We start from the raw sequence: 24815 nt of genomic DNA on the forward strand, positions 1-24815 counted from the left end.
CCAAGAGCCATCTAGGAGACACTAAAAACTAGCAGGGTAATCTTCCTGAGACGGTTCTGCCATGAACTAAAATCTACAAAGGATTTGCTTCCCTAGGCAAGGCTGAGACGATTAAATCTGAGGAAAGATTCCTGCTATGAGTGTACTTTTCCTATTATTATTAAATATGTAACTCTCACTAGGTACTGACCCACCCTTCTGAGATTTCTGCAGACCCATGAAGATATACTATCTTGTAGCGATGCTATACAAACAAATAGATGACGAGTCCATAGAATTCCGGACTTGATTCACATAATTTTAGGAAGAAAGTTTTTAGAGATGGTCTTAGTTGCTGGAAAGATGTAATAAAGTTAGAATCAAGAATAGAATGCCCGGAGTTGGGGACTTAGCTCAGTGGTAGAGCGCTTGCCTAGCAAGCGCAAGGCCCTGGGTTCGGTCCTCAGCTCAAAAAAAAAAGAAAGAAATACAATGAGCTTTCATAATTACACCAAAAGGAGAAGTAGACTTGGGACAATTTCATGTTCAAGGAAAGACATCTGGTCCGAGGATAAGGTCACAAGTGTGCACTATGATGAGGTGAGGCCATGTGAAAACTGTTGCTTTGAACTTATGAGTACATTATAATGAAACACCGCTTTGAATCTAATATCAGCATCCTTCTGTAACTCCCAGTTTATGTAACATTTTATCTCTGAGGTAATTTTCTAAAGAACGTTTTGTCTAAGAAGGGATAAAAAGACAAGAAAAAAGAAAGTTGTTGGTTGAATGGTTTGACTTGGGGAGGTTGCCCATCTACCCATCCTTCTATCCAATTGTCTAGGTCGGTCTGTCTATATGTTTGTGTGTAGGTATTTGTGTATGTGTAAATGAAGGTGTCTGAAGATACCTGGAAGAGAATGGGGGAGAAGGGATGTGAAGAAGGACGCCAAGACAAGAGTCTGATCAAGGCGACAATTTTATTTTTCCCCAAGGCTGAATTTATACCATAACATGGGTAACAGAGGGAGGGGGGAAGTAAGAAACATTTACGCAGGCCAAGGACACAATATTCGTGTGGTCAGGGAGTAGGCTAATGTTGACAAGTTGTCAGAAAGGTCACAGGTTTGTCATATCTATTAGTCAGCAGGATGTCTTTATCATATTATTATTTTTCTTGACCACCAGATTTGTATTAGTCTTCTGCAGCTGGCTGGGGATTTTCCATGAACCTAGTCATACTTAATTCTAACAACAATGGAGGGCTTCAAGCGCATCCCTCCCAACATGTAAGTATGTAGCCATGCATGAATACTTGTGGAATTGATTGTGACAGACGGTCAGGCCTGGCCAGAGTATGGGTGTATGAATGTTTGAATGTGTATGTGTCTGTGTATATCTGCCTGTATACAGCATCTTTTTTTTAATTTTTTTTAATTTATTCATTTATTATATATAAGTACACTGTAGCTGTCTTCAGATACACCAGAAGAGGTCATCAGATCTCTTTACAGATGGTTGTGAGCCACCATGTGGTTGCTGGGAATTGAACTCATGACCTCTGGAAGAGCAGTCGGGTGCTCTTAACCGCTGAGCCATCTCTCCAGCCCCTGTATACAGCATCTTAATTCTTTCCCTTTCCTTCCTCTCTGGTTCACAAAAAGTTAATCAGCTTATCCAGAGAGGCATGTGGCTGGTTCACCAGAGAAATAAATAAATTCTAGCAATAAATCCTTTTACTTAATTCTGTGCTGCTAAACAGTATGTGTAAATGGCCAGATATTAGCACTTATTAAAACACAAGTAATAAAGAGTTAGGACAGAGTTAAGTTTTAGTGCTTAATGAAGCACAGAACAATAAGAGTTAAGTTCTTGGGGCTGGGGATTTAGCTCAGTGGTAGAGCGCTTACCTAGGAAGCGCAAGGCCCTGGGTTCGGTCCCCAGCTCCGAAAAAAAGAACCAAAAAAAAAAAAAAAAAGAGTTAAGTTCTTAGCACAGAACAGTAAGAAAGAGTTAAGCATAAAGGATTGAATAAAGCACAGAGAGTTATTATGTCTAATAATGCACAGTTAAAGAGAAAAGAAGCCAGCGTTTTTAAACTATAGAATAAGCAAGAAAGTTTCTAGAATCTTTTAGAAGATACCAGCAAGCATTCAGCATAGTTAGAGATCTAAAAGGCCAGACACCATCAGTCTTTTTTTTTTTAAAGATTTATTCATTTATTTATTGTATATGAGTACACTGTAGCTGTTTTCAGACACACCAGAAGAGGGCACCAGATCTCATTACAGATGATTGTGAGCCACCCTGTGGTTACTGGGATTTGAACTCAGGACCTCTGGAAGAGCAGACGGTGCTCCTAACCACTGAGCCATCTCTCCAGCCCCCATCAGTCTTTAGAACTACATTTGGAGACCACCAGTCTTTAAAGCAACATCCTGTGTCCCACTTCAAGCCCATGCCAGGCTGGGCAGCTCCTGGCAATTTGGAGGCACTATTTGGAACTTCAGCCATTTGGCTCTGGCTTTATAGTCAAAAGGAAGAGACTACTGGGACAGTTGGTGCTAGTTAGCTGGAGCTAAGAAATTAGTGGTGGTTAAGAAGATCACTGAGGTGAAATCTCCTGGGAAGTGTTTTCTGAGAGCACAAAGAGCTGTGTTCCACAGGTAGCCAAGGTTGTAACTCATGTTGCAGCTGGACTTGGTAATGTGTAAGAGTCACACAGGTGGTACTGGTTTTGAAGGCATGAAGGGGTCATAGAGAGCAGCTGAGGCTTGGCACTGTGAGAGCTCAGGGAAAGTCATTAGTAAAGATGCAACCTCAGCTAAAGTTAATAACCCAGAACTGAGGGGCCATGCAAAGAAGTTGGGACTTGGCACCATGAAGAGACCCTAGGAAGGCTACTGGTGAAGCTTAGTTGCAGCAGAAGACCCCAGTGTATCAGAGATGCCAGTACCATGGGATGATCACCAAAAACAGAAGCAGGAGTGGAGTAGAGCCAACCAGAGTCTAGAGTGATTACAGATGGTTGTGAGCCGCCATGTGGTTGCTGGGATTCGAACTCAGGACCTCTGGAAGAGCAGCCAATACTCTTAACCTCTCAGCCATCTCTCCAACCCCCAACTCTTCCCCCCAAACCCCAACCCTATAGCATAAAAACACACTCAAATCTCACATACAAACAAATACTCATTTCAGCATGGAGAGCCCTGGGGCAGACAGAGTCCTGGCTGGAATGAGGCAGGCTCTGGTTCAAGTCCTAACTCATCCATTGCAATCTCAGTGTGGTCTAGGAATTCTGACTGCCATCTGTCTCCCCGCTGGGAGCAGTCACGAATGCTCTCCTATTTCTCTGGGCTTCTGTTGGACTCTCCATCCCATGGGAATAACGGTTATTGTGACATTAAATGTGCAGGATCTATAGCAGAAGGCACGCATCTAGCACATGCTGAAGCGAAGTGTAAGTACATGTCGGTGCTTCCTGTATGTAAGCACAGGAAGGGCTCAACTGCTCTGTGCGTTTGTCTCTTCGTGGCTGCTCAAGTAAGTTACTGACTACTGTGACTGCAGAACAAAAGGGCCCACCCCCTAGTACCCACAGATCTCTTCAGGGGTCCTGTTCCGGTGAGACCCAGAATCCTCCTGTATCCTTCTCCTCAGGTCTAAGCCTCAGCTTGGAGCCCACTTTGCCCATCCCACCCTCCTGTGCTTAGTCCATCCCCTCCTTGTTTTAAAGTCTTTTTCTTTTTTTTTTTAAAGATTTATTTATTTATTATATATAAGTACACTGTAGCTGTCTTCAGATACACCAGAAGAGGGCATTGGAACTCTTTACAGATGGTTGTGAGCCACCATGTGGTTGCTGGGAATTGAACTCATAACCTCTGGAAGAGCAGTCGGGTGCTCTTAACCGCTGAGCCATCTCTCCAGCCCCTAAAGTCTTTTTCAAAACTGATAGTCAAATTCTCTGTGCTTAGGAGGCATCAAACAGCAAGGAGAGAGAGAGAGAGAGAGAGAGAGAGAGAGAGAGAGAGAGAGAGAGAGAGAGAGAGAGGTCTAGCTCTGTGTGGTAGGCTACAGTGACTGGTTGCTGAGCAAGTGAACAGCATGTGTGCATAAAGGAAGGAGGGGGAAAAAACCACATTCAGGAGGGAGAGCAGACAGTAGGCTCGAGGGAGCACACCTGGGTGCGTAAGAAGTGCTGTGTGGGTCCTGGTGAGGTGTGACGGGAGCTACAGAAGCAATGGGCCAGAAAGAGACTGAAATCAGTGATATTTTACTGCAGAAGAGGGCAGGGCAAGAGTTATAAGTCATGTATTTGAGCTAGAAGAATAGAGAGGGAGGCTTTCTTTGCTCCCGTCTCATAACCAGCGTCTGCTCGCATATGATAGGCTGTCCCTGGCTATCCTATCCACGATGGCAAACTCTTCCAAAGCAGCAGGTCCTAGCATCCACAGGCAGGCCTGAGGTGCTGTGACACAGAAGACGCAGGCAGATGAAGAACCGAAGGGTACAGTGTATTGGAGAACTTATTCATAAATGCATAGTCTTGGGAGACAGCAAAACCAACCGTATCCTACCATATGGGTCAGAAAGAGAGTCACAGACATGAGTTAGGATAAAGTGACTTCCCCAGGGGCTGGGAGGTACACGATTTGTCTTAAGTTCCTACCAAAGAGCCAGGTACAGGTTGAAGCCTGGATCCGGTTGTAAGGTCCCATAGGTCGTTCTTGGGATTTGGTCTGTCTATAGATTGAAGTGAAGTGCAGTTCATGCACCAAAAAATGAACTGTGGTTTCTGTAGGACAGTCATGACAGTCTAGATTCAAGATGAATGATCATCTCAAGCTGAATGCATACAGAGCCCACCCCAGCGTTCTGCTTCCTTTTTTGCAGTTATTTTAATGTGCAGGCTAGCCCCAGTCAACTGAACGAGACCTTTTAAATGCATGCCTAGTGTGGGGCCTTCGAACACACCAGACCATTGAAAATCATTCCATTGAATGAATGAATGAATGAATGAATGAATGAATGGAAGAATGAGGCCCAGCAAGGAAGCTGGTAGGGAACAGATTCTTAGTATACCCATTTCCAGCACAACCGTAAGTTCTAGGATGCAGCGGGAGGCATGGGCTGGGTCTCTGGCAGTTCTCTCTGGTTGGGACCCTTGACAAGGGCGGGAAAGTGCCTAGGCAGGGCCAAACAATGTCAAGTCAGAGAATTACTTTGTGTGTGCATGTGCATTTTCTTGGACACAGATGTGGGAGTGCATCTATGTACATGCGTGCTTCTGGAAGCCAGAAGACACCTCGAGTGTTGGAGGCCACTTACCTGGGTTTTTTGTTTGTTTGTTTGTTTGTTCATGTTTCGTTTTGGAGATAGGGTCTCTGGCTAGCTGGACTTAACTTGTAAGCTGGTCTGGCTGATCAGCCAGTCCCTGGGATCCTCCTGTCTTCTCTCCCCAAGCTAGGGTTACAAATATCTTCCCACGGGTTCTGGATATGAACACAAGTTCTCAAGCACTTTACCAATGAGTCATCCGCATTCCTAGGAGCCCTTGTCCAGTATGCAAACTCAAAGTTCTCAGCTCCTCGCCTACACTAGATCCGAACCACAGCCCAGGAGGCCGCGTACACGGCACGGTCCTGGGAAAAGCTGAGATGTCAAGCACTCAGATCAAGAGAAGCGCGTGCGTAGTGGGAAAATAGGCAAGAGGCTGAGCAAGTGACTCTCAGAACAGGTGTCAGGATGCAGGCCAAGAGGGCGAGTCAGGTGCCCCAAGGATACGGGGCTCTCGGAACCTTTGGCTGCACTTGGCCTCCATCCTGAGAAAGCCGCCTCGCCCCCCGCCCGCAGTTCCGCCCTCCGATTGGCCGATGCCCTCGTCCGTTGTCCCGCCTCGACCAATGGGCCGGAGAGGTACCGGAAGCCGAAAGCGGAAGTGCAGCTGGGGCCGCTCTCCGGTGGCTTCTCCCGTTAGCAGCTGTTTCGGGTTGTCATGAGAGGCTTGGGGCCAAGCTTGAGGGCTCGGCGCCTGCTCCCACTGCGGTACCCGCCGCGGCCTCCGGGGCCTCGGGGACCTAGGCTGTGCAGCGGGCTCACGGCTAGCGCCATGGACGAGCTGCTACGGCGAGCCGTGCCACCCACGCCGGCCTACGAGCTGCGCGAGAAGACGCCGGCCCCGGCCGAGGGGCAGTGCGCGGACTTCGTGAGCTTTTACGGCGGCCTGGCCGAGGCGGCCCAGCGCGCCGAGCTGCTCGGCCGCCTGGCTCAGGGCTTCGGCGTGGATCACGGCCAGGTAGCGGAGCAGAGCGCCGGAGTGCTGCAGCTGCGCCAGCAGTCGCGCGAGGCGGCCGTGCTGCTGCAGGCAGAGGACCGGCTACGCTATGCCCTCGTGCCGCGATACCGTGGCCTCTTCCACCACATCAGTAAGCTGGACGGCGGCGTGCGCTTCCTGGTACAGCTGCGGGCCGATCTGTTGGAGGCGCAGGCCCTCAAGCTGGTGGAAGGGCCGCACGTCCGGGTAAGGCCCACCCCGGGCCACCGCCACTGCCCCAGGGCCCTGCCCCTTCCCGCTTCCCAGGCCTTTATCTAAGCCCCTGCAGCCCTCCAGCCCCACCTCACCGGCCTCAGGCACACAATGCTTGCTGCGTGGTATGTAGCACTATCCTCGGGGTAACTGTCAGGTGTAGCACCCATTGCGCTTACTCCAAGATGGCTCTAGTTTTAATTGCGCTGTAATTGCACAAGGGATGGAACATGGTGTTGGGCAAAGTTTGGGCACCACCCGCGAGCGCTGCATTGCCCTAACCGGTTACACGAAATGCACAAACATGGCCAGAAGTCAAGGTCACCACCGTCTGGGTCTCTAAAGCCTCCAGCCCTCGTTCTGCGGTCTGACTCTGGACAGGAGATTTGATCCCAAACCCGCCCCTAAACTCAGTGTAAACTCTAAGTTTACATTTAAGCACTTGTGCTAGTCACAGTCAGCGGCTCACTCCCCGAGATCATGTCGTGTGTAGATAACGGAGGTTTACAGAACTGTGACCCGAAAGGTTGTCTCACATTGCTGCCAGCCATTAATATTCGATAAAGGGGAACACACTCACCTGACCCCGGGTTTGTGCACAATGATACCACCACTTCAGAAGTCCCCAGTAGTCAAATCTTTGTCTCCTTTTTCAAACTCGGTGGTGTGATTATGTCCTAACCTGCTTGAGAACTCCAAAACAGACATGACCGTTTTCTACTTCCATTCCGTCCTTTTGGCAGACACGTATCAGTGAAGGACATAGCATGCTGAGGTGTTCAAGACCTCAGATATACATCCCCCAACCAGGTTCCTTTGCGCAGCCCTCCACCATTCTATGTGAGGGTTTACCGACTTTCTTCCCATTTTGGTTGCTTAGCCTTGGGATTAATATGAACAACAGACAACACTGCATATGACCAGCTTTTTCAAGATAGCTAGTTCATTTCTAAGGCTAAGTGTTACCCGGAGCTGTAAGCTTCATCCATATAAGTCCCCGATTGGGAAACCTGAGGAGTTTATTGGGTGGTTCTGTGACACCTCCTTCCAGGCTCTGCTGATGTCTGAGTAGCTGCTCCTTTGTACTCCGTGCTCTGTGGTTTCCGAAATGTCCCCACAACTATTCAGCCGGTTCATTGAAAACTGGAACCTTGCCCTAAATCTCCTGCTTGGTAAAAGGATACCCGAGTCCTGGAGACAGGCTCCAGAGAGGCAGATGTTTTTGAGGTCAGACTGCTCCGTGCTTGACCCCCAGGTTTCAGAACTAGAAAAGAGGTCAGGGAGGTCCTAAAAGGCTCACGACCAGCCACAAAGCAAAACCAGCAGCTCTTGGATAGCTTCTAATGCCCCATCCAGTTGCAGATTCTTTGATTCTGGAAGTTCCTTTTCCAGCCAGAGTTCTGGGTGGTTCATCATGGTCTCTAACACTGGAACACAGAGTCTGACTTTGGTGAGGAGCTTGCATCTGGCAATCAGAAGCAAGTCATGCCTAGACGTTATGCACACAAGTTCCCTTGCCTGTTAGCCTGGCAGCCCCCCCATGTAAGGGAGAAAGACACTGCCTATTCCTGGCCCGGAGTCATGAGTGATGCTTAAATAGAATTGTCTGCAAAGAAGGACTAGCCACAGCCTGACCATTGCCCTTCCACACGAGGCAGACGGTGGAGGCCTTGTGTGTGTCTCTACCCCGATCCTAGGCTAACTGCCATGTTTAACTGTGCGAAGTCAAGCCAGTCAATGTGTTTGCTCACATGATTTTATAACATTCATCAGCCGTTTTGAGAATAGAGGTCTTAGTTCTGTCCCTAGCATTTGTCAGTCAGGATTTGGAATTGTTACCTATCACCAGAAGAGCTGAAGTCTGGATATATACATGTATATGCTCGTGTGTGTGGAGGGCAGAGGTCAACCTTGAGTATCATGCTCAGAAGCTGTGCACTTTTTTTTTTTTTTTGAGGCAGGGTCTCTCACTGAGACTTGGAACTCACCAGTTAGGTAGACTGCTCAGTAAGCCCCAGAAATATTCCTGTTCCACCTTCCCGGTGCCAGTGAACCGGGAACCACTATATTGGCCTTTATTTTAAAGATTATGTTGCCAGTGCTCTGCTTGCCCATGTACACATGCATACAGTGCCTGCAAAGGCCAGAAGAGGGCATCAGATCCCTGGAACTGGAATTGCAGCCAGTTGAGAGCCGCCCTGTGGATGCTGGGACCCAAACCCAGTTCCTCTGCAAGACCAGACAGCGCTCTTAACCTTTGAACCATCTCCCTGACACCCTCTTTCCCCCCGCCACCCCCACCAGTTTTAAATCACTAGTGCGCTGATCAAACCCAGGAAAGATTACTGGGCTGTCTCCTCAGCCCTGCGCACTCCCCTTTAAAAGGCAGGCGGTGTTTAGAGCAGTTTTAGGATCACAGCAAACCTGAGTATGAGATACACACACACCCCCACCCCAGTTTCCTCTGCCCTGTACAGGCACAGACTCCCCATCATCAGCATCCCCAGCAGGTACCACTGTGAGTTTAGCATGCAGGTGCCCGTGTTCATAAGGCCGCTCGGGTGAGGACAGAACTACCAGTTTTGCTCACAGGGCTTGAGAACTGGCTGTGTGGACCCCTAGGGCTTGCTTGTTTGCTTGCTTGCTTGTTTGAGACAGGGTTTCTCTGTGTAGCCCTGGCTATCCTGGAACTCGCTCTGTAAGCCAGTCTGGCCTGAAACTCAGAGATCCGCCTGCCTCTGCCTCCCTAGTGCTGGAATCAAAGGTGTGCGCCACCACTGCCTCACTCCCAGGGCCTCCTCAAATGCCTCGTTTTCTTAGGGAGCATCCCAGTTTGCTTTCCTTTGCTGTGACAGAACATTCTGACCAGTCAGCTTACAGAGAAAAGTGTTCGTTTGGCTTGTAGATCATAGCTCATCATGGAGGGAAGCCATGGCAGGATCCTAGAGCCAGGAACTGAAGCAGAGACCACGGAGGGACACTACTCTCTGCTTTGCTCAACTACCTTTGCTAATACTGCCCAGGCCCAAGCTGCCGAGAGGTAGCACCAACCACAGTGGGCTGGGCCCTCAGTTATCAGTCCAGAAAATGCCTTCCACGGGCCGTCCGTGGAGTTTCCCTCTTCCAAAGTGTGTCAGGTTGACGACTGAAGCTAAGTAGGACAGGAACCCGCCCACTGCTCAGTGTCCCCAGATCTCAGAGCTGCCGGTTGACAGGTGTGCAGCTGGCCTGACCCCAATGTGACCTTTGTATTTTCTGGTTTCCGAGCTTGCTCCTGAGGTCTCCCATCATGTGGGTTCATACCTCTGTGTGTTGAACCCTGGATGGTGCCATCACTTTAGAATAAGTGGGCGAATGGCAGCCCCCAAACACATGCTGATTCCATGTGTTTCCCAGGACATAGTAGAGGAAGCTCTGCGTGAGGAGATAAGTCTGTCTAGCCATGTCTGCCGTGGTGTGGTTGAGATGACTTTTACTAAGTTCCTTAACTCCATGGGATTCTTGGGCTGTACCCTTGAGGTGAGCTGTTAGCTGATGCTGATCACAGAGAAGCCCCAGGTCAGCTACATAGTAAGAAGCCAGCCTGGGCTACACAAGACCTTGTTTCAAACACCAAAATGGCATCCCATAGAAAAGAGAGCATGAATAGGTTACCCAGTGTGGTGACTGATATAAAATCCTAAGAGCAATGCTGCCATGCCAGGGGCAGTAAGTACACAGGACTGTTAAAAAAACAAAAAACAAAACCCTAAGTTCAAAGACTCTTTGCTGTGCTTGGCTCGGTGATCTTTCTGGAGATGGCCACTGAGGGCTTTGGGCTTAAAGAGGCACCAGTTCCAATCTGAGCCATCAATTGGGCTTGGGCTCCTGCATGTAGTTTCATCTCTCATGTGCCCTTCTGTGACGAGGGAGCCAAACAGGGACTCCTAGCAGGAGCTGAGTCCTCAACAGACCCCCATAGCCAGGTTCTGCTCCTCCCCTGCACGGTGGCCCCTGCCTCAGGTTGTGTCTGTTGGGTGGAGTTGGCAGGCTTTAGGGCTTCCTCCACACACTTGCAACAGCCCTTGTGGTTAGCAATTACATTTCTTAGGTAAAAATGCAGCGAAGAAGTGGTTAGCACTTGGCAGGCACCAGACCGAAGTTGGCGGTTAGAACCGCAGAAGGAATCTGGACAGGCAGCTTGGGCATAGGATTCACCCCTGCCAGCAGGAGAGCTGGAGAAGGAAGACTGCCCACCTCCCCACACAGCCACCATGCTTGGTACTTAGCCTCTCACCTGTTAGGCAGTGGAGACCCTCCTGAGTGCGACAGTAGTTCTGTGTTGTAATAAGTTGTAGTTAGTTTTGTGCGTTTCTGTGTTAGACCGAAGGGGGTGGGGTGGTGGTGGTGGTGGTTTTGTTTCTGATAGGGGCAGATTTCCAGTACGACAAGCCCTCCTCCCCAGCCCCATGGCCCCATGGGGCTAGACAGGTACTCTGTGGCTTGCCCTTCTTCCCTGGCAGTAACTTCACCTCCCTCCTAGCTCTGGGCTTCATGCAAGGCAAAGGGAACCCCAAAGAGGCCGCTCGAGAGCCAAGCATCTCAGAAGATGCTCTCCGCTACGAAAGAGCAGCCTCCGTGAGCACCGGGGTTGAATGCACCTAACAGGCACAGGAGGAAGGCTGGGGGCACACAGGCCCCTCAGCTTTTGCTATGGTGTGGCTCAGAACTTCTGTTTTAGTGAACAGAAAAGGCAAAAGACTTTGTTTCTTACTGTCTGTGACCTGGTGACCTGGCCACTTGCTGTGGTCACTTCCCACCGGAACAGCTGTCATAGAACTAGACTTCTCACCTTTAGCCCACATTCCCTACTCTGCTGTCCAACATCACATGTCGCAGCTGTCAGCAGCCCAAAATAGAAGAGACTTCCAGAGAGGAGGCGGCATCAATGGAGCAGGGTTCCTGGCCTTTTCCTGCCGTGAGTGTCAAATGTAGCTCATCGCACCTGCTCAGCCAGCCCGTTCTAGCCCCACAGCGAGGAGCACAGGAGCAGATCCACAAGGCCCGGAGACTGGGGATGTGTTCGCATTTTAACTAGGGCTAGAGTTAGTGATTCTTAGCTTATGCTTTAAAAATTGAGAGGATCTCAGGCCCATGAAGAACCATCATAGTCAGAGTATGTGAGGACTTCTTGGTTTGGAGACAGGGCCTCACTCTGTAGACCAGGCTGGCCTCAAACTGACAGAGACCAAGCTGCCTCTATCCTGGGTACAGCATCAAAGGTGTGTACCACTGCCAGAGCCAACCTTTAAAAAGATCATTATGTAAGTGTTGTGAGGGCAAATGCGTACTCCATCAGAGGGCAGCACAACCGTGGGTATCTTGGCTTCCAACTTGCTTAAGTTATGCCTGTTGTTCACTACTGTGGTGCTGCAGGCCTGCGGGTTCCAGGTACCATCTTGACCCCACCTCCTACCTCTCCTTAGGAGTGCTATGACTGCAGGCACACAGGCTACGTGTCCAGCTCCCACTCAGGTTCTGGAGATCCACTCAGGTCCTCGTACTTGTGTGCGGGAGGGGCTTTACCTATGGAACCATCTCTCAGCCAGACATGAGGTTTCATTTAACAAACAAACACAAACTTGTCCTGTGTGCTAGCCTCCTGTTAGCAATCACCATTCTCAACACCTTCTCTTTCCTCCTGGGTATCAGTGCTTTGACTCAGGTGGACCTTGCCCTGCAGAACCTTCTCTGAGTAGGGAAATGAGATTGAGAGTCTAAGATAAAGCCTGCCCAGCTTCCACCCATCACTTCTCCAGCCTTGCCTTGTGTCCGGAACAGCTCTGAGAGTTCTCATGCTGCCTGCATGCAGTCACTCCCAGCTGTTTGCACTCTCCCAGGAGTCTGAGAGCTGCAGGCAGCCCTGCCATTCAAATCACCCTTCTCACACTAAGCCGGGTCCCTTGGTCCAGGGTTTGTACTGTCCACCCAGTGAAGCCACACAGGGCGACACCATGCCTCCTCTGTGTCCTGGTACTTAACTGCATGAATATGAATGTCACATCTATGTAAAGGCTTTTCTTTAGAGCCGCTGCCCACCCCTTGCCTGCAGCTGCTGCCTAGGCCACCTAAATGGGAGACTTTTCATCTTTTATCCAGAGTTAAGATGCACTGTAAAGTTTTTCTAATTCTGATAAAACTAATCTTCATAGATGTAGGTCACGTGTGTATTGAACTTTACAGGGTTTAGGAAAGGTCACCTTGGTGCCAGGTGCCCCAGGATGTTTACCCTTCCGTCTGTCAGAGTAGAGTTCACCTGTGAGTAATAGACCCAAAGTACAGAGGCCTGTGTAACAAGAAGTCAGGCACTTCAGGGCAAAGTCTGGGAGGAAGCAGCAGCCCCAGGGTGGACTGCTGTCCTGGACTGGGAGCTTACTGCTATGCCCTGAAAACCCTCACAGACATCACCTGGCCCAAAGTGTCTGCTCCAAAGCCATCCATCCTAGTAACTCACCCCACAGTGGGAGAGACAAGAGAAAAGGGTCAGCAAAAGCCATGTCCCCGGTGTCATTTAAGGCTCCCAACGCCATTTCAGGGCTGCTGTGCTTAGAGCTTGTTGGCCGGAAGGCAGGTACATGGCCATCTGTGTGCAGTACTGGCTTGACTCTACAGCCGTGAGCCTAGCTGGAAGTGTGGACATGGGGGTACAGAAGCGTGTGTCCTTGAGTGGGTAGATGAACTACTGGGTGGGCACCTGCTTCTCTGAGGCCTGCCTTCCTCTCTCTTGCCTAGGAAATGAACGGAGTGCTAAAAAGCATGCTGTCCGAGTGGTTCTCCTCTGGCTTCCTGAACCTGGAGCGGGTCACCTGGCACTCGCCCTGTGAGGTGCTTCAGAAGATCAGCGAGTGAGTATTGCAGCCGTCGCCAGCACAGCTTTGTACCACCTGATACTCGAACACAACATGTGGGTGCTGGGCTATTTTTACAGGAAGGGTAGAGATTGGGGTGCACTCCAGGAAGACCCTAACCAGTTTGTTAGTTACCCAAGGTCTTACATCCCGTTACTTAAAGCCAATGGCCCCATCACCAAAACTGTAGGGACTAATTAGAGCGAGCGTTGGCGTGAGTGGCCAGTGCTCTCTCACCCAGTTGTAAGTGCTCTCAGCATAGTCAGAACATGCTGCCCACATCCCATCCCGGCCCATGGAGTCTAAGGCTGGAAGGCATCCTGTGATGGAAACCTTGCTAGCGTCTGTTCTTACCCACGTTGGCAGTGGGAGTTGAGGGATGAGGCTGGAAACTATAGCCACTGTAGACCAGTGTTCACAGCACGGGTCTGCTTATAAACTGTAGGAACCCAAAGCAGATATAAGACACCGTTCAGTGACTAGACATTCGGGAGGCTTACAAGAAACTGACACATAGGTACACTGAGAGCCCCACAAAGTCCTCTGAAAGCAGGTGTTGAGCTGGGCAGCACACCCTTGTGATCCCAGTATTTGGAAGGCTGAGGCAGGAGGATCATCTAAAGTTGAAGATCAGCCTAGGTTATAGCCTCAGACGAGCCAGGACTAAGGCAGAATGCTGTCTCACACAAGCAGATGTCGCTAACATGAGTAGATAGGGCCGAGCACGCGGCAGTTGCAGTCCTGCATCGCTCTGACCTCTGCTCACTCAGGTGTGAGGCTGTGCACCCTGTGAAAAACTGGATGGACATGAAGCGGCGTGTGGGGCCATACCGGAGGTGTTACTTCTTCTCCCACTGCTCCACCCCCGGGGACCCCCTGGTTGTTCTGCATGTGGCTCTGACCGGTGACATTTCCAACAACATCCAGGTACTTATGAGTGGTCCTTTCAGGACAAAACTGGGCCTGTCATTGTGATGTGCGTATATGCGTGCATGCGTACCTATATATGGAACAGTGAGGGCAGAGGGCAGCTTGTGGGATCAGAGTCTCTCCTACTACGTGGGTCCCACGGATTGAATTTAGGTCACCAGGCTTGGCAGCAAGCGTTTAACCCATTGAGGCTTCTGACCCAGTGCGCCTGTTTTTGGGGTGTGTGTGTGTGTGTGTTTTGTTTTGTTTTGTTTTGTTTTCAAATAGGTCACATTATTTAGCCCTGGCTGCCCTGGAACTCATTGCATAGACCAGGCTAGCTCTGAACTCAGAGATCTGCCTGCTTCTGCCTCCCAAGTGCTGGGATTAAAGTTCTAAGCAATCACGTGCAACTTATAAGTGTATTTTAATTGGTGGTTTATGTTTTTTAGTGTAGTTTTATCCCTTCTTAAGAGAGTCCGCTTTAGGGGTTGGGGATTTAGCTCAGCCGTAGAGCACTTGCCTAGCAAGCACAAGGCCCTGGGTTCGATCCCCAGCTCTGAAAAAAAGAAAAAGAAAAAAAAAAGAAAGAGAGTCCGCTTTAAAGTCTCATGGATATTGTGACTGGGTAGGTAAAATCTCCTGGTGTATAGTTAAAGATCAGGCCAAGGATCAGCACTCACCTGCCTGGTGATTTTGAGCTGAGAAGAGCTGAGGTCTATAAACAGGAAGGAGCCTTTGTGATGGAAGAGGGAGGCAGGGCGCGTTTGCTCTGGCATGTGAGAGGCAGCTTGGCAGCCTCAGTGGACTTGATTCTGCGTGCTACTGCTGCAAACTGGGAGCTGACAAGGAGCCGAAGCTGTGAGGATTTGACCTGCCCCTTCCTGTGGAAGCTGGTCCTCTGCAGGCTTCCGGCAGGAAGGTATGGACAAGCACGTGACACTGGGACAGTGGGTCAGTGGCTACACTACATGACCTACAGGCAGGTGAAGGGAGAGAGGTTCCTAGAGAGAGATTTGCTCAGTGCCAGAAGTGGGGAGGGCGTGGCGGTCTGGTTGTGCATCACACAGGCAAATGAGGAGGAGGCGTTGTGAGACAGGCTCCCTGGCCTCGGCTTCCCATTTGAGGAGCTCAGAGGATGGGCATCAGGCAGATGGACACTTATTCTTGATAGACAGAGACAAAGTCCTTCTAAGCTGTTGTGTGTGAAGGAGTCAGCAGGCCTCCGAGCTGGCATAGGGACCAGTGTTGTTGGTGCTTCTCGGGGCAGCTTGGCATGTGTGTTAAAGTGCAGAATGTATTCCTTTTTATCTGAAAACTTGGCTCTCGAGGGTACTTCTAGCCCTGAGAACCCAAATGCATATGCGTGCGGCTCGTGTGTATAAGTGGAAGGCAACAGCCGTGTAGACATGGCCTTCAGAGGGTAGCTCCAGGAACCCTTGACCTGCACAGCCTATGTACCGAAAGGTCGCTGTGGGTTTACGTTTTGCATGGAAGGCCAACCTTGATTTCTGGAGGATTGGACTCCAGGCTCCAGAAGCGCGCGCGCGCGTGTGTGTGTGTGTGTGTGTGTGTGTGTGTGTGTGTGTGTGTGAGAGAGAGAGAGAGAGAGAGAGAGAGAGAGAGAGAGAGACACCTTATTACCGTAGGTCTCACTAGACAGGGCTGAGGCTCTTGCCCATGACTGCAGAGCAGAAAGCACAGTGCGGTGGAAGGCACTGTCAGGGGTGGGGGCTGAGCAGCCCTGCTCCAGGGATCATAGGCTGGCAGGCACTCAGGTGGTGTAGACCTGTCTGTTAATCCCAGTCACACTGTGCCTGCTTCAGCACCAAGTATCACCTGCTAGTCCAGTGTTGGCGTCCCGCCTCCACACAGGAGCTGGGTCTCACGGAAGGCACTAAAGAAGCACACAAAGACAACTTTCTCAGGTACAGACAAGTCTCCAGGCTTGAGGTTGTATCCCCCCCCCCTCAGCTTGAGACTGTACACTTTCACTCTCTCCTCAGGCTAGAGGTTGTGTTCTCTCACTCGCTCCCTTTCTCTCACTCACACACTCCATGTGCTCTCCTTCCGCTCACACACACTTCACACACACCTCACATGCGTTCTACTCACACATACACACCATACACTCTCTCCTCTCTCCTTGTCTCTAACTTGCCCCAGTCTTTTATTAATAGTCCAAAAAGCAGGAAGAAAAAAAACGACATGCATAATCATTACCAGATCAAATCCATAAGAATGCCCACAGCTCACAAAGAATTAAGCATTTAGTTGTTCTCCAAGTTCTAAGCTTCCCCTATTTCCAGGCCCATGGCCAAAATAGTAATTATAAACTTATCATTATTTAAACTTTAACGTTTGACTCATTTATTTTTTAAGGTTTATTTATTTATTATATATAAGTACACTGTCGCTGTCTTCAGACACACCAGAAGAGGGCATCAGATCCCGTTACAGATGGCTGTGAGCCACCATGTGGTTGCTGGGAATTGAACTCAGGACCTCTGGAAGAGCAGCCAGTGCTCTTAACCACTGAGCCGTCTCTCCAGCCCTAGACTTATTTATACTTCAGAGCTTCAGAGCTCAGAGCTCCGAGGTCAGCTACGTGCATTTTCCTGTGAAGCTCTAATGATAACTGACATGGGCAAAGCTGCCAGGCAGTGGCCAGACAAATTCAAGTTAACCCATAACTCGGCAGTTCCTCTGGCTTCTGCTTCTACACATTGCACACAGTGACTCAATAGCTTTTTCCTTTCTAAATTAAAGTATCCATGTTTGTGCTCCCTTAGTCCATGATTGTGTCTTAGACTAATAATTTTCATAGTTCTAGGAAATTCTAGCAGTACATGGCTCTGTCTCATTTTCCAGCAATCTCTTTAAACTTTCTTTGCAAGTCTAACATTAAACCGAATCTAACAATTGCATTGTTTCCAAGATGAGAACACACAGCATGCACCTGGGCCCCTATGCCTCCATTTTTAATTGTTTAAGAATTATTACATCAAGGAACATCTAGTTTCACAGAATTCACCAGAACAAAAGGAGAAAGAAATAGAAAGGTCAGATATAATAGAATAATTATATACACCGAGGCCAACTGAAAAACAGTCGCACACAAATGAAATCTATGCAGCTATTGTCCAGGGCTAAGGTTGAGAGAATGGGAACAACATTTCTACAAGCGAACTGCCTGCAGGCTTTTGAGATGTCTCCATCCAGGCCTGCTGTGGGTAGTTCCTTGTTTCTAATGGTGGGTCCCCTGGAAAGATGTGACTCCTCCCTCTCAGGTCCCAGACACCATCTATGTCATGGTATGCTGTCCCCAGCAGTCTAGTGGCATGAAATGGTCTGCAGCTTAAAGCACTGCAGTGACATGGGCAGTGGCATCAAGCTCCCTTAATTCCAGCATTCGTGACACTGAGGCAGGCAGAGCTCTGAGTTCAAGTCCAGTCTGACCTCAGACAGAGTTCCAGGGCAGGGTGGAGAAACCCTGCCTCAAACAAACAAACAAACAAACAAAAAAAAAAAAAGCCACCATACACTTAGTAAAAACTAGGAGTTAAGAAAGTTGGTGCCACTGAGACTCACAGCAGAAGCCATTGCTTAGCTTGCCTTGGGTAGGTGTCTGTGAATGTGTTTTCATTAGGAAATAAGGGTGCCACATGAGGCTAAAGAGATGCATAGAAATCCTTTAAAGGGTACATTTCGAGAAAGAAAATGTATACGGACTGCCTGTGGCTTCCTGGAACAGAAGTGCAAACTGAGCAGAGAGATGGATGGCAGAGGGCAGGGGCCCGGACTCTTTCTTTAAGAAAATTAAAGGAATCCCATGTAGCCATTATTATCCTTAACATAGGCTCAGTGCACACAAAGCAGCGTGTCACCATGGTGCCTGCAAAGACTGGAGGCGCTGCAGTGGGACACAGCTGCCGTCTCCCAGTGGCAGGCAGGGAGTGTGGTACTCACCTCCACTTTCAAAACAGATGGCCTGAACCTAGGCCACCAGAGAGTGGGAGCAGGGACCAAATTCTCCTGCAGTGCTTTGGTGCCATGGGTCTTGTCCTGTGAGTGTGGCCGGGTGGCCCTCAGTGTGAGCAGTGCACACGAGCCTTTCTGATGTGGCCGTCGGTGTTTGCAGAGCATTGTGAAAGAGTGCCCTCCGTCTGAAACAGAGGAGAAGAACCGGATCGCTGCTGCTGTCTTCTACTCCATCAGCCTGACCCAGCAGGGCCTGCAGGGCGTGGAGCTCGGCACCTTCCTCATAAAGCGAGTGGTCAAGGAGCTGCAGGTGAGCATGCTGGAACAGCCCCAGCCCCACACAGGATGCAGAAGGAGGGATCGGAAGGAAGGGGGAGGCAGAGTGGCCAGGCCAGGACCCGGAAGAGCAGGTGTGGAGGGAGGCACAGCATCCTGCTGGCTGTACAGTGCGGGCAGGGATGTCAGGAGGATGTGTGTGTGCAGAGACTGTGCCTGGGTTTTGCCGTACACTCCTCGTTACACACATCTGGGCACATCTGTCAGCATGGCCGCCCATCACTCTCTGCACTTCAGTCTATGTAGTACAGTTGAGCGTCCGCCCCATCACGCTATGCCAGACCCTCCCTCCTTCAAGGCCTTGGAAGGGGAGTTTCCAGGTTAGACCAGGCAGCGTAAAGATAAATGCATTGGCCTGTGTTGGTCTGGTCCCCTTTTCTCTGCTGCCTGGGAGAGATACTAGTTAGGATCTTAGGGTCTCGTTGCTGTAGGAGAAGACACAGTGACCACAGCAACTCTAATAAAGGAAAATGTTTACTTGAGGCTGGCATAGAGTTCAGGGTTTAGTCCATTATTGTCATGGTGGAGTGCAGGCAGGTACAGTACTAGAGAAGAACTCAGATAGTCTAGCTCTTGATCCACAGTGACACAGTGACACGCTTCCTCCAACAAGGCCGCACCTCCTAACAGTGCCACCCTCTGTGGGCCACGAATTCAAACACAGGAGCATGTGGGGCCACTCCTATCAGACGCCACAGACACATGCCATGTCCTAAGACACATGGCGTCCTAAGACGGGAGACGGGAGTGCTGCAGTTTACCTCATGTGGAGCAGGTGGCCACCGGGAAGGGTCAACCCTGGGCTGCCGAGGGCAGCTCTGTGCCAGCCCTGTGTGCTCAGGAACAGTGCACGGCGGCAAATTCGACCTCACAGCAGCGGAAAGCTCCCATGCTCGAGCTGCACTGGCTCACGCTAGGAATTGGGTTTGATCACGTGAGACAAGCAACCTGTCCTTGAGCCATGTCCACAGTCCCCTGTCCCCGTCCCACCCATTTTAGTGTTTTATTTTGAACCTCCAACCCTCGGGTCTCAGCTCCTAAGTGGCAGTGATGACAGGCATGTGCCAACAGGCCTGGCGGGAACCAGACTTAGAGAACTTGGTATTCTGGGAGTCTGCCTTATCACCGCTGCAACTCTGTCCCCCAGAGAGAGTGAAGCACACACCCCTTCTCTTTCCTGTGCTGCAGGGAGAGGGGGCACAAGACAAGGAAGTCAGAGAACAGGATCTAGGGTTCTAGGTGATCCATCCAAGACCTTCATGAACAGAGCTAGAAGCTTGACCCGGAAGTCACCTGTGGCCACTTCCTGGACTCATTTGTGAGCCAGAAAGCCCGTCCGGGTGCCCTCACTGAAGGCTGGCAGCAGCCCAGCCCCTTCTGCACCAAGGCTCAGTCCCCAGGGTTTCCAGGCAGCACACTCGAGCCCCAGTGCCAGTGAGGAGAGCATGGGAACCACTGGCCAATTTTCCTGTACTGGTCTGTGACGTTAGATGGGGAGTAGCACATGTACAGCACAAACTCACTACAGGATGGAAAACGTGCCTCAGCTGTGGAAGAGCCACAAAGAAAGACCAAAGGCACTGTGAGATGTGGACTCAGCTGTGTCCTCACGGCAGTGGGATTTCCCCATAGTAGGCTTACTATGTTTATAGCCAGGGAGTGCGCGTGCTTGAAGACATTCTGTGAGATCCCTGTGTAACTTGTACAGCCGTGATTAAGCTGTGCCCTGTGGTAACACAATTTTGTCTGGCCCTGATGTCCCCTCTGCCACCGCTGAGATAGCTGAACAGTCATGAGTCACTGGGCATCTGTGTATGAAGCAAGCATCAGAGCCTGGCTCTCCGGCTATAAGCAAGCTGCCCACTGCCAACCTCTGTCTCACTGTCACGGCAGTGGTGTGGCTGGAGATTCCATGGTTCTAGGCAAGATGCCTCCTGGCCTTGACACTCACCAGAGTCCTCATGAATGTGGTTTGAAAGAATGTACAATGATGCCATCAGCTGGCCCTGCTGCCTGCAGCAGCATGCCTAGGCTGTGTGGGGAGTGTTCCCATGTGTCCCACCCTGCTGACCAAGTGTTCTCTGCCTTCCCTCCTCCACCTACCCGCTGTGCAGAAGGAGTTTCCTCATCTGGGGGCCTTTTCCAGCCTGTCACCTATACCCGGATTCACCAAGTGGCTGCTGGGCCTTCTGAATGTGCAGGGAAAGGAGTATGGGAGGAACGAGCTGTTCACAGACTCAGAGTGCAAAGAAATCGCAGAGGTCACGGGCGACCCTGTTCACGAGAGCCTCAAGGGTCTCCTGAGCAGTGGTGAGTGGGCGAAGTCTGAGAAGCTGGCACAGGCACTGCAGGGGCCACTGATGAGACTGTGTGCCTGGTACCTTTACGGTGAGAAGCACCGAGGCTACGCCCTCAATCCAGTGGCCAACTTCCACCTGCAGAACGGGGCTGTGATGTGGCGTATCAACTGGATGGCTGACAGCAGCCTCAAAGGCCTCACCAGCTCGTGCGGCCTCATGGTCAACTACCGTTACTACCTGGAGGAGACCGGCCCCAACAGCATCTCCTACCTGGGCTCCAAGAACATCAAAGCTTCCGAGCAGATCCTCAGCCTGGTAGCCCAGTTCCAGAGCAACAGCAAACTCTAGGGACATCCTGCCCAGCGCTTGGCCCTGCTCAGAAAGGAGGCTGTATTCTGATGGGCCAGCGCTGCTCACCACAGCAACCACTCAGGAGGCCACACCTCAGCTGTCACTGTGCTGGCGGACTCACTGGTTGGAGGTGGTGGTGGGGTGGGTACACGTGCCCTGAGGATGTCACTGTGCTTCTCCAGAAGCCCTTGCTGCTGCCCCACAGCCTGTGCCTTCAGAAAGCTCTACAGATGCAGCCACAGGCCGCCCAGGACGGAGCCCAGAGCACAGACCCTGTAGAGTACAGAGAGCTGGCAGTCATGTCCTCTATTCGGGAGAGGGCTAAGGTCTGTGCCGTGGCTGCTACCACAGCTTAAGCTCAGACTAGGGAGACCTTGTGGTGTGCACAGGGTGTGATCTGCAACCCAGGGATGCTGCTACTTGAGGCCAGAATAGGCTCGTAGGGTTTAAATGAGATCCCAGTTCATAATGAACTGAACAGTAAAGAACAAATTTGTTCTGTAAACATTAAACATGATTGTTCACTGTACACTTTTTTTTCAATTGTACTTCACTGTGTACTTTTCTTCAAGATTAGCGTCCTGGCAAGGCTCAGGCTCAGCTCTGAAATGTCCATGGTGTCTTGTTCCCCAGCCAGCCCACTTTGGACAGTGCAGGATAAGGAGTGGAGGAGAGGTGTGTGTGTGTGTGTGTGTGTGTGTCTGTGTCTGTGTCTGTGTCTGTGTCTGTGTCTGCCTGTCTGTCTGTGTCTGTGTCTGTGTCTGTGTGTCTCCACATGTCGACACAGCTGTGAGAAGGGCTTGGATGCACTTGGGTTGTCTTGGTAAGTTCGATTGTGACTGGGGTCAGGTGTGTCCGTGCATGCCTCCATATTTCCACACGCACATGTGTATACATGTCACACATCAGCAGGCACAGCGCTGTCCCCTTGTCTTCCCCGATAGCATCTTCTAGACCTTCTCAGAGTGGCCTCCCTAGGTTGACTGGACACCATTTGCCTAGGTAGAAATGTCAACAGAAAACAGCTTTCACCTCAAAGGGTGAAAATTAAAGACTATTTATACCTGAGCCAGTGTAAGTGTCTGTGGCCCAAGGAACCTGGCCTCAGGCTGCTGTGAATGCACCACCACCATGACAGTATCTGTGTGTGAACTTATTACAGAGCTAAGTCACAGAGCACTGGCCAAACACATCCCCGCACTGCAGGAGACCTGATGAACGTGGTCTGGGCGCTGATGCCGTTCTTGCCTGTTGGATCCGTGGGAGCTGGTGGTCTGTTAGCACTTTAGGGCGAGACAACTCATGGGCACGAAGGTTATCGGAACCTGAGTCCAGGACCTACATAATAGAATCCACTCCCACACGCTGTACCCCGCCCTCCACACACATGCCAGGGCACACACAGAAGAAATAAGAAATGAAAATGTAATGATATTTCCTAATACGTTTTAAAGGTTTGAATAGCTACAAGGTTGCTAGCTCAAGCCCAGGAGCTGTGTTAAAAATGCTACGGACAGAGTAAAGGCAAGGATAGTTTGTCTCTGATCTGCAACATTCCAACTCTCCACAATCAGGAAGTCCAGCTGCTCTGCCCTGTTAAGTCTGTAACACTGTGGCTTTTCTTGGGTTAGCTTCAGCTCACACAGGTAGGCAGCTGTAGCACTCAGAAGCTCAGGCAAACAGCAGCTCCTGCTGCAAAGGGCTCTTGGGAGGAGCTGGGAGGAGGGGCCAGGGGCGTCTTCTCAGCATCTGCTCTGCAGGACACCCTCAAGCGGCCTGACTCGGCATCAGCTCGCTGACCACCCTTGAAAGTGTGTCTGTCCCTCGAGCACTTCCACCCTGGGCCTCATCTGCCACCAGCACTCCAGTTACTGCTCAACCCTCAGCCTCCCTTTGATGTGTATTCTTGGTACTGGGGGTCATCTGGCCGTTCACATCCCACCATGGCCCTAAAAACCTAACCTTGGAGGACCCTCCAGCAGCTGTACGGCTCTGGTCCTTAATAAGGCTTACCACAGGAAGCTCTTGCTGATACTAAAGGGAAGTAAAAAGAAAGAGATTTCTCAGTAATCACACTTCCCTTCTTGGGCTCTAGGCCACTTCCCGCATCCCCGGACACCTTGTGGTGGAAAATGTGACCTCGGCACGCCACTTCCATCCGGAGTGGTGTTTCTGGCATGCCCCCCATCCAGGGCTTTGAGGAATCTAAACGAAATGAGGGTTGGTGGGAATGCAGGGGCTAGGATTAACTCAGCACCCTTTGTGGACCGCTCTGGCCCCTTCCCAGGCTAACTGGTCCTCCCCATCGCCACCAGGTGGCGCTGCTGCGGTTCGCGTGCCTTTCCCGAAGGGTGCTTAAGAGTGGGGTTTAGTTATGAGCTTCTCTGGTGCGCGCAAAAGGCTCTACCCAGAACCACATCGGCCCACACAGACCAACTCCAGGTTCCTAGAACACCAAGCTAGTGAGAGGCACAGAGCTGGGTGGGGTGCGGAGCTGACAGGGACAGCAGAACTGTGGAAGAGCAGAGATTAAGGGTTCACAGAGCTGGGGATACAGAGCTGGGGACGTGGAGCTACCACTCCCTCTGCTCCAAAGCTCCTTGGCTCTTCCAGCTCTGGTCTGCTTCACCAACAGTGGCTGTCTACCCGTTTCAGAGGGTCCCTCTCCTCTCCCCTCCACGGATCTCACTGAGGCTGACTAAACAGCATGTTCCCGCCTGAGCCGGGCGCACAGGCCCAAATCCAAGCACACAAGTGGCCGGGTTCCTGGCATCGGCCTTGGGTGGTCATAGAGTTTTCACGTCACCAGTGAGCATGAGGATTAAGTGTTTCATGTCCTTGAATATAACCTAAGACTGAGAAATAGGTGATAGAAAACGGCATTAATAAATTCTTGTTGCTTTTTCTCGCAGAAAGGGGTGGGGGTGGGGTAGCAAATGTGGTCAGTGGCTAAAGTGCTTGCCTTAGAGACACCAGGGCCTGAATTCGGATCCCCACGGCCCACATAAAAATGAGGCATGGGGTTGGGGATTTAGCTGAGTGGTAGAGCGCTTGCCTAGCAAGCGCAAGGCTCTGGGTTCGTTCCCCAGCTCCGGAAAAAAAGAAAAAAAAAAATGAGGCGTGATGTAACCTGTAACCCTAGCACTGGGGAGGCAGACACCCCAGGATTCCCTGTGGCTCACCAGTCAGCTGCCTAAGCCCAGAGAGACCTCAAAAGATAGGGCGGAGGGCAGTAGCGAAAGATGCTCTTCAACTTCAGACCTCCGCGTGCACACGTGATGCGTCACTGCACACCTACCAGGGCAGTGCAGGTACACACTTAGAAAGCACACGAAGCGTCACCCCCAAGGCCAGTCAAGCTTGTGAAACAAAGGCTAACGACATCAGCAGGTTGCTCTTGCCACCAACAGAGGCAGACAGACCTCTGAGTGCTTCTGAGTGGAAAGAGCTTGGAGTGAAGCCTATGCGGGCTCAAGAGGAAATACAAGGGCCAGCAGGACCCTTGGCAGAAGCCCAGAAGACACAGAACAGAGCAGGGTGTCC

The 24815-nt window shown here is 50.8% G+C and overlaps 1 protein-coding gene across 1 annotated transcript; it reads left to right on the forward strand.

Moving 5' to 3' along the window:
• The first annotated feature begins 5935 nt into the window (after window positions 1-5935).
• On the forward strand, window positions 5936-21801 carry Mlycd (malonyl-CoA decarboxylase). The gene is made up of 5 exons (NM_053477.2): window positions 5936-6502; window positions 13280-13392; window positions 14166-14322; window positions 18446-18595; window positions 20736-21801. The coding sequence occupies exons 1-5, from the start codon at window positions 5978-5980 to the stop codon at window positions 21267-21269; spliced, it is 1479 nt and encodes a 492-aa protein (NP_445929.2). The 5' UTR covers window positions 5936-5977; the 3' UTR covers window positions 21270-21801.
• Window positions 21802-24815: the final 3014 nt, after the last annotated feature.

Source organism: Rattus norvegicus, chromosome 19, assembly GCF_036323735.1.
Source record: "Rattus norvegicus strain BN/NHsdMcwi chromosome 19, GRCr8, whole genome shotgun sequence".
NCBI classification, from domain to species: Eukaryota; Metazoa; Chordata; class Mammalia; order Rodentia; family Muridae; genus Rattus; species Rattus norvegicus.

Excerpts from the sequence above, each read along its gene's own strand:
- Mlycd (NM_053477.2), top strand. The coding sequence starts at position 5,978 with ATGAGAGGCTTGGGGCCAAGCTTGAGGGCTCGGCGCCTGCTCCCACTG. Across the intron at positions 6,503-13,279 it reads TGGAAGGGCCGCACGTCCGG|GAAATGAACGGAGTGCTAAA; the intron begins GTAAGGCCCACC and ends TCTCTTGCCTAG. Across the intron at positions 13,393-14,165 it reads GTGCTTCAGAAGATCAGCGA|GTGTGAGGCTGTGCACCCTG; the intron begins GTGAGTATTGCA and ends CTGCTCACTCAG.